The 12,451-nt window shown below is 39.2% G+C and overlaps 2 protein-coding genes across 3 annotated transcripts; both read right to left on the bottom strand.

Moving 5' to 3' along the window:
* Nucleotides 1–386: 386 nt before the first annotated feature.
* Nucleotides 387–4,097, bottom strand: LOC117496448 (snaclec 27-like). Its single transcript, XM_034148120.1, has 7 exons — nt 4,028–4,097; nt 2,724–2,798; nt 2,455–2,526; nt 1,878–2,069; nt 1,626–1,789; nt 1,385–1,488; nt 387–1,308 (listed from the first exon to the last, which is right to left on the bottom strand). The coding sequence occupies exons 1-7, from the start codon at nt 4,053–4,055 to the stop codon at nt 1,182–1,184; spliced, it is 762 nt and encodes a 253-aa protein (XP_034004011.1). The 5' UTR covers nt 4,056–4,097; the 3' UTR covers nt 387–1,181.
* A 5,702-nt stretch (nt 4,098–9,799) lies between these two features.
* LOC117496449 (C-type lectin domain family 12 member B-like) lies at nt 9,800–12,451 on the bottom strand. Of its 2 annotated transcripts, XM_034148121.1 has the most exons (7): nt 12,344–12,451; nt 11,865–11,939; nt 11,596–11,667; nt 11,019–11,210; nt 10,767–10,930; nt 10,544–10,629; nt 9,800–10,467 (listed from the first exon to the last, which is right to left on the bottom strand). In XM_034148121.1, the coding sequence occupies exons 1-7, from the start codon at nt 12,369–12,371 to the stop codon at nt 10,335–10,337; spliced, it is 750 nt and encodes a 249-aa protein (XP_034004012.1). In that variant the 5' UTR covers nt 12,372–12,451; the 3' UTR covers nt 9,800–10,334. The 2 variants fall into 2 exon arrangements, with proteins under 2 accessions (XP_034004012.1, XP_034004013.1); XM_034148122.1 differs by lacking the exon at nt 11,865–11,939.

The following is a 12,451-nucleotide window of genomic DNA, read 5'->3' as shown; positions in this document are numbered from 1 at the left end:
TTCTGATAAAAACTAGAGGGTAGTTATTATATAATGTTAACTTGAAAATGGTCACAGGAGACCTGAACACAACATAAGGGTTAGAGGAACTGAGCAGCATTGATGGACACTGATGCATTGATGAGTTTAAACACTAGTATCACATCTTATCATCATACATACATCTTACTGAGTGTTTGCTCTTTTTTTGGCCAATTCACCTCCACTTCCTGTCCCTCTCTGAAACTCTGCTGGTGCTGATGTTGACAGAGTGACTGAATATTGAGGCTTGATCTCCTTCTATCTTATTTTCATCAAAATGGTTGCACCATGAATAAGATTGTTTCTCCAGACTTGACTAAAGCACTGATGTCTTCAAGGAAAAGACACAAACCACAATGTGTGGCAGCACATTTATTCACTGGTGACAACAGAGTAAAACAAGACATTGCTCATAGACAAAAATACAGATAGATAAAAATCATCCATAAAGTGTGCGTCATCAGAATAGTATCAGGGACAGTTTCATCCCACTGGCCATTAGACTATTAAACACCTGAGCTTGCACTATTTATTTTTGTATTGTTCTTTTTTATATGTATTTCTTATGTCTTGTTAATTGCACTGTTAAGGAACCTGCGATCACATTTTTTCAAACATTACATAATTACACCGTAGTTTCTAAATGTCATGACAATAAACCTTTGATTCTTGAATCTTGAAAAATAGTTTTTTAACAGACTCTGGAACATTGTATTGAGAACAAGTGATGCAGCGCCCTCTGTTGGCCGGTAGAAGCAATCAAATAAAATGGTCCATAATCTTTGCAATAATCTGCAGAGTTTAAGCGTTGCATCTCTAACACAATAGAATAACATTATTCACACAAAACAGTATAACTATTTTAACCATCCATATCTAATAAAAACACCATACAAATGTTAAAGAAAGAAATATTTGCATTCATTTTGCCAGCCTACAGAAATTAAATCAAACTAAAAGTACATCGATTTTAAAATAATCCACATTACGAGTTAACTTTTGTGTTTTATTGTTTGTATCGAGTTTGTGAAACGTTTCTGGAATTACTGTTTTTTATACTTTTTCTGTTTTATTTTTTGTTTGGAAATTGTTTTTATTCACAAGTAATTCATCTTTTTCTCAAAGAGTTTCCAGAAACCTTCTTAGTATGACTGCTTTCTTTAAACAGACAGAGCCTTCTTCTTGCACAACCATTGTTGTTTCTCATCACAGCTCTCTGATGACCATTTGTCTTTGAACCTGTAAAACACTGCACAGCGACCGTCAACAGGAGGATCTATCCAGGAGCTGAGGAGAGAACATGATGTTTAGATAAAGACTGATAGATGTTATTATTCAAAGTGTTTAGTAATGAATCTCTTACCTATCAGTCAGATCACTTCCATCCACCCACTTCCATTTCCCATCTTCAACTCTCAGACCAATCCAGAATCCATTGAATCCTAAACTGTACCTATAGATTGCTGCCTGGAAAACAGAGACAGAGTTGTCAGATATTTAAACATTAAACTGTAATAAACACATAATGACCTAAAGACCCAAAGTGTGTTCAAACCTACACAAAACACATTTACTTTCTAATTGCATCATATTAATAGACTTACCTTTTCAGCAGGATTATGTGCAACAGCCAAATCTGAATTCTTTCCTTTGCAGTCTTCTCGAGCTTCTTCCCAGGTTTTTGGATTAGAAGAAGGAGGGTCATTGGTCTCATAGCAGCTGAGACCAGTGAGTCCCCAGCCCTTCTGACAAGGTTGACACTTATCATCTGAAACAACAGAGTCCAAACAATCAACATCATGACTGCAGTATGAAAACATTGTAATAATGACCTAATATATAGGATCTGAACATACCGGTGTTTCCTAAGCAGTAGGAATCGATGCTCCACTGAGCTCCACTGATGTTGAGCTCTTTCCAGGTTGTTGTCATGTCTTGTATTTGCTGTTTCAAGTTGTTCTCCCGTGTCTCCAGCTCCTGGTTTCGTGATGTCAGGTTCAGGATTTCTGCAGTCTGCTTGGCGTTGTCTTCAGAAAGTCCAGAGGTCACTACAGAGACAAAGAGAGGAAGGTGTTGGGCTGTAAGGCTTGTGTCTCTGAGTGTTTGAATGTTCTTGATAAACATTGAAGACTGGGTTCACATGTTTGCTTCACATAGCAAAGAGCTAAATGCATTTGGAAAGTGACTGGTCTCCTCTGTATTGTAGACATCTTACAACAGCTCTGACATTTCAAACCACTGCCTTTTGCAAAATATGGAGAACAGGAAGACACCTTCACACACACTTCGCCCTTAACACATATTTCAGCTTCCTATTGCAGAATCTTTGCAGCAAACGAGAGGGGAGATGTTGTTGGGTCAACAGACAGAGTTGAGCTTCAGGTCACATCTAATACAAACTGTTGAACTGACTTTCACACAGAAGATACTCACAGTAGATACGGAGACCCATGATGGCTAACAGTATGAGCCAACACACTGCTATCAGAAGAAAAAACCTCTGGCCTGAAAAATAATAATTCAGTTAAAAAAGCTAAACAACATGACAGTCACAGATGCTTAGGATACACTTAGAACAAAAAGAGACGATTACATATTCACACTTTCAACTTTCTGCACTCCCATTTCTGAACACTATGATTGCTACATGAATCCCATTTTTGACAATATTAAATGTGGATTGTTTTGTGTTCATAATGCACCTGGACGGGTTCTCTTTTTATCCACAGTGCCTCTTGAGGCATTAACATAGTCATCTTCTTGTTCTTCAATTTCCTCTGAAAGATAAACACATTATTTATATTGTAATGCAGTTTTACTCCCAGTGTGGTGAGCATCCATGAGGAACCATTGCACTGAAAGGTGGATTTTATCATTTGTAAAGTTTGAATGTATAATAAACGTTCTGGTCACGCTGAAAAAGCATGACGTTCATCTCCAGTCACAGATATTAATCTAAAGCAGAACTAAAAACCACACACAGAGAATTGTTCGGTTCTCACCCTGACTTTTTCTTTAAAATCACAAACAAATATCTTTCTGCTGAAACTAAAAACCATTAGACAAACTAAAATCTGACTTTTTTAAATAATCAAATTGATTTTGTCAGAAGAAGATGTTGATACATCGCCAGTTTCTTACTCAATTTATTCTGAGAGAAACAAATGCAATTTATAATTCTGTGTTCATCAGAGTTTGAAAATCACATTTGAAATAAATGTTGGTATTTGCAAACAACAGGAGCATGACACCTGACTATTCCCTGTGTTTTTTATATTCAGGGTTCATACCCTTTTTCACCAATGATTTTCAATGACTTTTCCACGACTTCTCCATGACCTTTACCTCATTTTCCATGACCAAAAAAATTACTCTTTCTCAGCGGTACCACATGGAACAGGAACATAAGGTCTGCATATGAAACATGCCGTGCCTATCTAAAACAAATCCAATAGTTGGCTTACTAGCTTCTACACGCTAAAGCAACTAAAATCTCTCACCAGCAAAATACCTCGACATGCAGTTAAATGCCATTTTCCGTTTCATTACTATACGATACAGTATTTATTATCATTATAGTATTACTATTTCGGCGATTAGATAAAATATAAATTATATTTGATGCAACTTTAGTTACATTTCCATGACTTTAACAAAACTTTGGGAAAAATATTGTTTTCCATAACTTTTCCAGGGCCTGGAATTAGCATTTAGAATTTCCATGACTTTTCCAGGTTTTTAATGACCGCAAGAACCCTGTATATTTCTGTTGTAAATTATTGTCTTTTATTTTGATTGTAGTAATGTGTTTTTATTACATGTACAGCACTTTTAAATGTGCTATATAAATAAAACTTGATTTGATTTGATTTAAACACTTTGCTGCTAAGATCTGACCAAGCATCAGAAACACTATGAATAGGAAAACATGTAGACAATGTCTCGCCAAAAGAAAAAAGCAATGTTTTACACTCACACACATACAAATTAGAATATATTGAATTACCCATTTCCTGCTGAGTTCTTCTGTTCATCGTGGACCAGAGTCTGAAGTCCTGCTGCAGACCTGAGGCTGTTAGAGAGCGTCTGCTCTGAGGTGACGCTCTTTAGTCGACTTCTGCTCTGTAGTTATGGTGTAAGGTTTTAATGTACGTCAGGGTCACTTTGCAACATATCAAATAGTTTTGACCTTATTTGGCTAAAACTTACTGACAACGTCAACGAGCGATATGAAAGAAAACGACTAGGACAAATGATATGTAATGGGGGGGAAAGGAGGGGCCCCAGGATGGAGACCTGTGGGACCCCAGTGACGAGTGGCTGAAGGTCAGAAACAATTCTAGTGACCAGAGAGGGGGGGGGGATATATCCAGTCTTTGATATTGTTACGTTATGAGAGTGCTCTGATACTTGTTTGATTTTGAAATTGTATATATATATATATATACAAACAGAACTATATATATATATATATGTGTGCGTGTGTATAAATCCGCATCTGCCTGTTATTTAGTACTAGTATTAGTATTCACTATCTGTTATTCGACGCACGAAATTCTTTATTATTCCGCCGGGTTATTTTGCGCCTCTTCTCCTCCCACATCCCACATCGCGAAAACTCCGTTCAAACATCAAAACGTTCAGCTCGGTCGGGCATCGATGACTATTACTTTTCTCATTCATAATGTTACGTTCCCTCCTAAACTAGGGGTACAAAGGGAAGTAACAAAACACAAAAACAACCGGGCAAGAGAAAGAGGAGAGGAAACTGACTGCTGAAGCCACAAAGTGAGGTTTTCATTAAAAAGTAAAGATGCTCACCAGCCAATTTGCAAAACAAACTTATTTAACTAAGAACAACTTTCTGTTAAAAGAAAGTGACTAAATAGTACAACACACACAAAGATAAACTGGAGTACATCTAACAATTCACAAAAGCACAGGCCTCACACAGAGACAGAGACACCATGCTGCACTAAATCACATTTGTTTCTCTCAGAATAAAGTTAAGTCGTCAGCCTTTGATGCCTTACGCCATCCGTTGAATAGCTTTCTCTTCTCTATCGCAAAGTCTACAAAAGTTTGTCCAGGTGTTTTCTTTAGGCCACGAAAACGCTGTCTATAAGCCTCAGGCACAAGCTCGTACACTTTGAGAATAGCGCATTTAACCTTTTCGTACACAATACTATCTTCAACAGGAAGAGAAGAGCAAACCATCTGAGCTTTACCAACTAGCTTGCACTGTAACAGTATGGCCCACACATCTTTGGGCCAGTGCAAAGCAGCAGCAATGCGCTCAAACACAACAAAGTATGACTCAACTTCAGACTCACGAAATACTGGAACCAGCTGAATGTTGTTACCAACATCAAAAGGAGCATCAGAACCTGACAATGGTTGTGTACCCGAAGAGGACCCCACTGAACCCGTCTGCAGCTCTAGCCGACCCATCCTGAAAGCTGTGTCTGCATCTAACTTCCTGATCTCCAGCTCCCTCCTGAGCTGAAAATCTCGCTCACGCTCCTCCTTCTCCCACTGGAGACGAGCTAACCTCACTTTCAACCTGGCATCTAATTTAGAACCAACACAACACAAGGGAGGCCATACTAAACACACAAACTCATTTTCAAATATATCTGATGCTACACAAACATTGACTCTAGTCTTTCAAATAACAAACTTCCCCAGATCCTGCCTACCACAACTTACCTAACTATCTTCTGCAGCGTGCCGGGCTCGAGGCAAGTGCATCTCGATACCGGGGGGAAAAACGCGTCATCTGAGGAAACAGTGTCTGAGGGCATCTTAATATTTAATAAACTATGAATGTTTTATATCCATGTAACGGGAAAAAACTCATCTAACTGATCATTTACATTTTTTTTTCAAAATAAAACCCACAATGCTAACACTGAGCCTCTGAATTAGCAACGAGCGAAACATGCTAACAGATTACTGCACCGAAAATCACTCATAAAACCTTATTATTTATCTTTTCTGCACATCCAACACATCGATTCACATCGTGAGGTGACACAGAATCGAAGGGTACATACATTATCACTCTATGATACGAACTTGCGACTTTATAAACACAAACAGACATCAAAACATGTGGCACTAGGTAAAAACGCTAACATGGCTTACCTGTGTCGTTGTCTGGTCAAAACTGGTCTTCAATGGCATTAAAACGATAAAAACGCTGCTGAAGTTAATCCATAGGTTAATCCAATGTGTCTGTGTCCCTTTGAAATGATTTCTGATAATCCAAAAGCAATAAACCTGCTTTTCCGTTTCCAGATGTCAGAGCTAGAGATAGGTCCACTCTGATGAAAAACTGCATGCGCGAAGCCCCCACCTTTTTGTTTTACAGTGTGAGTGTGGAGATTCCCCTTCGATTCCATTGGCTCTAACGGTCAGAAAGAGATTTCATTCGTCAAAAATCGAGCAAGGGGGGCCAGAGATATGGAAAAAAAAACATTTCCACCCAAATCACCTCAGAGGTGGAGTTGTTTTTGCTAAACCTCTCTAAAAAGGTCAAATGTCACTTGTTTTGCATCAATCTTGATACAGGGTACTTATTATATGTTGTACTTTGGATTCCTAAAGCTTTTAGTCTACTAACCCATCATCCAAGGGTAGTTTTCACTATAAGTAAAAAATAATTTTTGGACGGACACTATAATTTACAGTTTTTTACTATGTAAAATCTGAATTTTCTTTAAAATAAAAAACATCTATATTGATTCTGACTTTTCTACATCCAACTCACAGGGTTATCATTACTTTGAGAATAAAGATTATTAATTTAACCCTTTTAGAAGGGAAGATATGGTCATTTGTTCTGGGAATGGCATTTTCGAGCCTGAGACCTGAAAAACAGGCTCAGTGCTTAACAGGTTAAAAAGGCAAACATCAGCGGCCGAAACCCTGAAGCGCCTGCTGCCCCCAACAGGGACTAAATCCCCACCCAGGATTACCCCGAAAATAAAAAAGGCAAAATAATAAATGAGTGCCTGAAGGAAGGACTGTACAGCCCAGCTAGACGCTCCCCTGTCTAAACTGAGGAAGCTTTTCAACAGTAAGAGACTTCACAGCCAATGCTACACTTATATACACGACTGCTCACCACCAAACACAATCTCAACACTACACAACAAACAATCAAATACTCACTCCTTGTCTCAAAGATCCCGGACGAGCCCCCATTTGTTACGTTCCCTCCTAAACTAGGGGTACAAAGGGAAGTAACAAAACACAAAAACAACCGGGCGAGAGAAAAAGGAGAGGAAACTGACTGCTGAAGCCACAAAGTGAGGTTTTCATTAAAAAGTAAAGAGGCTCACCAGCCAATTTGCAAAACAAACAAATAAATAAGGAACATAAGGACAACTTTCTGTTAAAAAAAAGTGACTAAATAGTAGTGATGTTACGTATTGCGCCGAGGCTTTGGAGCGTGTGTCGAGTAATCCCTGAAGCTTTTTGTGAAGCATGTATCGAGGCTTGTATCGTTTTGGGCCAGTGACGTCATCGATGACAAACGAAGCCTCGCTGCCTGTCGATACCACGTGACTGCTTCAGGAAGCGATTCAGATCGGTTGAACCGTTGAACCACAACGCTCATAATACCCATGGATGTATAATAAGAACCATATTACCCCTCCTGTACCCCCGGCCCGCTGGTGACACGATGGAATTAAAAGAGCTCAGACCCTCACTTATATAGAGGTCGGAACATGTCATAAGTATAAATAGATACAAGCATAAATAAATGTAGGAATAAAAACATGAATAAATAAATGAATAAATACAGGAATAAATATGGTGCAGTGTTTTCAGGGAGATTCAGCGTGTGTGCTGTGGCTCAGCTGGAAAGCAGTTGACTCACGACCGCAGGGTCCCTGGTTCAACGACTGAACAATACGTATTTTTTGTTGTTTATAAAAGCTACAGCTAAATGAGATAATGTAGTTAATAAATGTATTCTTTGATATGGTTTAGCCTTTCTCAGGCTACCACATGGTTAAGTTTATGAATATTATTAAAGGTAGGGTAGGTAAGTTTGAGAAACCGGCTCGAGATCGCTAGAATTTGAAAATACACAACTGGAGAAAATCTGCCACTTCCTTATAGAGCCCCTCCTCCAACACACACGAACGCGCACATGACCAATGAGGGCACGAGATAAGTGTGTGCACAGATGGAAGGCTGACAGGCAGGTAGGCCATCCAGTTATTTTAGCCGGGCCGGCTAAAATGATTGGTCGTGCTTTTTACAGTACTACGGCTTCCACAGATGACATTTCTTTATGGATTTTTTGTCAAAGCACTTAAAGGGCCCATGTCATGGCCATTTCCACTGATCATAATTCCATTGTTGAGGTCTACTAGAATAGATTTATATTGTACATTTTTCCAAACTCACATTGGTTTCTCAAACAGCATCTCTGTAAACTACGTGTATTCACTGAATTTCACTCTCTGCCTTTAACGGCTCGTTGTAGCTCCAATAGCTCCAGCCCCCACCCTCCCTGTGAGCACAGTGTGCTCTGATTGGTCGGGACGTTGTGAATCGCGCTGAGCTCCGTGGAGGTGTTGTTTCCTTGTTTAGGATACATAGCGAAACACAGCCAAACTCATCCTGAGCACACACAAACTCACAGCCGAAGTAAAAACAATAAGTGTGGCTTGATATTGAGTAAGAAAAAGGTTGATAAACGCTGTGAGAATGGGTCTGCAGAGAGAATGGGTCTGCAGAGAGAATGGGTCTGCAGAGAGAATGGGTCTGCAGAGAGAATTTCGCCGTGATCCCAACTGTCTGTTATCAGCCTGCAGCCAGGGAGGAGAAATCAGCTGAGCTGCCTGCTCCCTGCACACAGATGTGTGTGTGAGGAAGTCCGTGGATTGGTCAATTTGGACCAATCAGCGGGGGCTTAACGTAACGGCGCCACGGATTGGTCCATTTCGTTCCGGGTACGGCTTGACATCATGCCGTACCCGGAACGAAATGGAAGAATCAAATGGACAATGACGTATCTCCAACGAGGCGTTTTGGGGAGGGTTAGGGTTAGGGTTAGAGTTTTACTCGCTACAGGGTGTACTTTGAGGGTTTTGACTCTGCACACCGTTTACATGCATAAAAACCTTCATAACACACAAGGGGACGGGTATTAACCGGAAAAGCATGACATGGGCCCTTTAAGTGATTCATTGCTATCGGGATGTGGTGTTACGGGTCAAAATCAACCCATATAGATTCATGCTAGAAAAAGTTAAAAAAAAACAAGCTTCTGTTAGAAAATGTTGTTCATGCCACGCCCCCCCACAGACTTGGCTAAAATGTTCAAAATCAGTTTGGTAGAGTTCATAGAGCTGTTGTGGAGGATATCATGAAGCCTTGTTCTGATAAAAACTAGAGGGTAGCTATTATATAATGTTAACTTGAAAAGGGTCAGAGGAGACCTGAACACAACATAAGGGTTAGAGGAACTGAGCAGCATTGATGGACACTGACGCATTGATGAGTTTAAACACTATTATCACATCTTATCATCATACATACATCTTACTGAGTGTTTGCACTTTTTTTGGCCAATTCACCTCCACTTCCTGTCCCTCTCTGAAACTCTGCTGGTGCTGATGTTGACAGAATGACTGAATATTGAGGCCTGATCTCCTTCTATCTTATTTTTCATCAAAATGGTCGCACCATGAATAAGATTGTTTCTCCAGACTTGATTAAAGCACTGATGTTTTCAAGAGAAAGACAAAAACAACAATGTGTGGCAGCACATTTATTCACTGGTGACAACAGAGTAAAACAAGACATTGCTCAGAGATAAAAATACAGATAGATAGAAATCATCCATAAAGTGTGCGTCATCAGAATAGTATCAGGGACAGTTTCATCCCACTGGCCATAAGACTATTAAACACCTGAGCTTGCACTATTTATATTTGTATTGTTGTTTTTATATGTATTTCTTATGTCTTGTTAATTGCACTGTTAAGGAACCTGCGATCACATTTTTTATACATTACATAATTACACCGTAGTTTCTAAATGTCATGACAATAAACCTTTGAATCTTGAAAAATAGTTATTAAACAGACTCTGGAACATTGTATTGAGAACAAGTGATGCAGCGCCCTCTGTTGGCCGGTGGAATTAATCAAATAAAATGGTCCATAATCTTTGCAATAATCTGCAGAGTTTAAGCGTTGCATCTCTAACACAATAGAATAACATTATTCACAAGTAATTCATCTTTTTTTCAAAGAGTTTCCAGAAACCTTCTTATATGACTGCCCTGTTTAAACAGATAAAGTTAAAGCCTTCTTCTGGCAGATCCATTGTTTGTGGTCACCACAGCTCAGTGATGACCATATGTATCTGCCCTTGTAAAACACTGCACAGCGACCGTCAACAGGAACTGGTATCCAGGAGCTGAGGAGAGAACATGATGTTTAGATAAAGACTGATAGATGTTATTATTCAAAGTGTTTAGTAACGTGTCTCTTACCTATCAGTCAGATCACTTCCATCCACCCACTTCCATTTCCCATCTTCAACTCTCAGACCAATCCAGTATCCAGTATTGATTGCTTCCTGGAAAACAGAGACAGAGTTGTCAGATATTTAAACATTAAACTGTAATAAACACATAATGACCTAAAGACCCAAAGTGTGTTCAAACCTACACAAAACACAATTACTTTCTAATTGCATCATATTAATAGACTTACCTTTTCAGCAGGATTATGTGCAACAGCCAAATCGGAATTCTTTCCTTTGCAGTCTTCTCGAGCTTCTTCCCAGGTTTTTCGTCCAGAAGAAGGAGGGTTATTATACGCATTGCAGCTGAGACCAGTGAGTCTCCAGCCCTTCTGACAAGGTTGACACTTTTCATCTGAAACAACAGAGTCCAAACAATCAACATCATGACTGCAGTATGAAAATATTGTAATAATGACCTAATATATAGGATCTGAACATACCGGTGTTTCCTAAGCAGTAGGAATCGATGCTCCACTGAGCTCGACTAACGTTGAGCTCTTTCCAGGTTGTTGTCATGTCTTGTATTTGCTGTTTCAAGTTCTTCTTCTCAGTCTCCAGCTCCTGGTTTCGTGTTTTCAGGTTCAGGATTTCTGCAGTCTGCTTGGCGTTGTCTTCAGAAAGTCCAGAGGTCACTACAGAGACAAAGAGAGGAAGGTGTTGGGCTGTAAGGCTTGTGTCTCTGAGTGTTTGAATGTTCTTGATAAACATGGAAGACTGGGTTCACATGTTTGCTTCACATAGCAAAGAGCTAAATGCATTTGGAAAGTGACTGGTCTCCTCTGTATTGTAGACATCTTACAACAGCTCTGACATTTCAAACCACTGCCTTTTGCAAAATATGGAGAACAGGAAGACACCTTCACACACACTTCGCCCTTAACACATATTTCAGCTTCCTATTGCAGAATCTTTGCAGCAAACGAGAGGGGAGATGTTGTTGGGTCAACAGACAGAGTTGAGCTTCAGGTCACATCTAATACAAACTGTTGAACTGACTTTCACACAGAAGATACTCACAGTAGATACGGAGACCCATGATGGCTAACAGTATGAGCCAACACACTGCTATCAGAAGAAAAAACCTCTGGCCTGAAAAATAATAATTCAGTTAAAAAACCTAAACAACATGACAGTCACAGATGCTTAGGATACACTTAGAACAAAAAGACACGATTACATATTCACACTTTCAACTTTCTGCACTCCCATTTTTTAACACTATGATTGCTGCATGAATCCCATTTCTGACAATATTAAATGTGGATTGTTTTGTGTTCATAATGCACCTGGACGGGTTCTCTTTTTATCCACAGCGCCTCTTGAGGCATTAACATAGTCATCTTCTTGTTCTTTAATTTCCTCTGAAAGATAAACACATTATTTATATGTTAATGCAGTTTTACTCCCAGTGTGTTGAGCATCCATGAGGAACCATTGCACTGAAAGATGGATTTTATCATTTGTAAAGTTTGAATGTATAATAAACGTTCTGGTCACGCTGACAAAGCATGACGTTCATCAGTTTCTTACTCAATTTATTCTGAAAGAAATAAATGCATTGAATTTATAATTCTGTGTTTATCAGAGTTTGAAAATCACAATTTTAAAGATCACATTTTAAATAAATGTTGTTTTTAAACACTTTGCTGCTCAGATCTGACATCAGAAACACTATAAATAGGAAAACATGGAGACAATGTCTCGGTAAAAGAAGAAAGCAATGTTTTACACTCACACACATTAAAATTAGAATATATTGAATTACCCATTTCCTGCTGAGTTCTTCTGTTCATCGTGGACAAGAGTCTGAAGTCCTGCTGCAGACCTGAGGCTGTTAGAGAGCGTCTGCTCTGAGGTGACGCTCTTTAGTCGA

This window comes from Trematomus bernacchii, unplaced genomic scaffold (genome assembly GCF_902827165.1).
Source record: "Trematomus bernacchii unplaced genomic scaffold, fTreBer1.1, whole genome shotgun sequence".
Lineage (NCBI taxonomy): Eukaryota > Metazoa > Chordata > Actinopteri > Perciformes > Nototheniidae > Trematomus > Trematomus bernacchii.
Note: the sequence above shows the minus strand (reverse complement) of the source record. Positions and strands in the feature narration are given on the sequence as shown.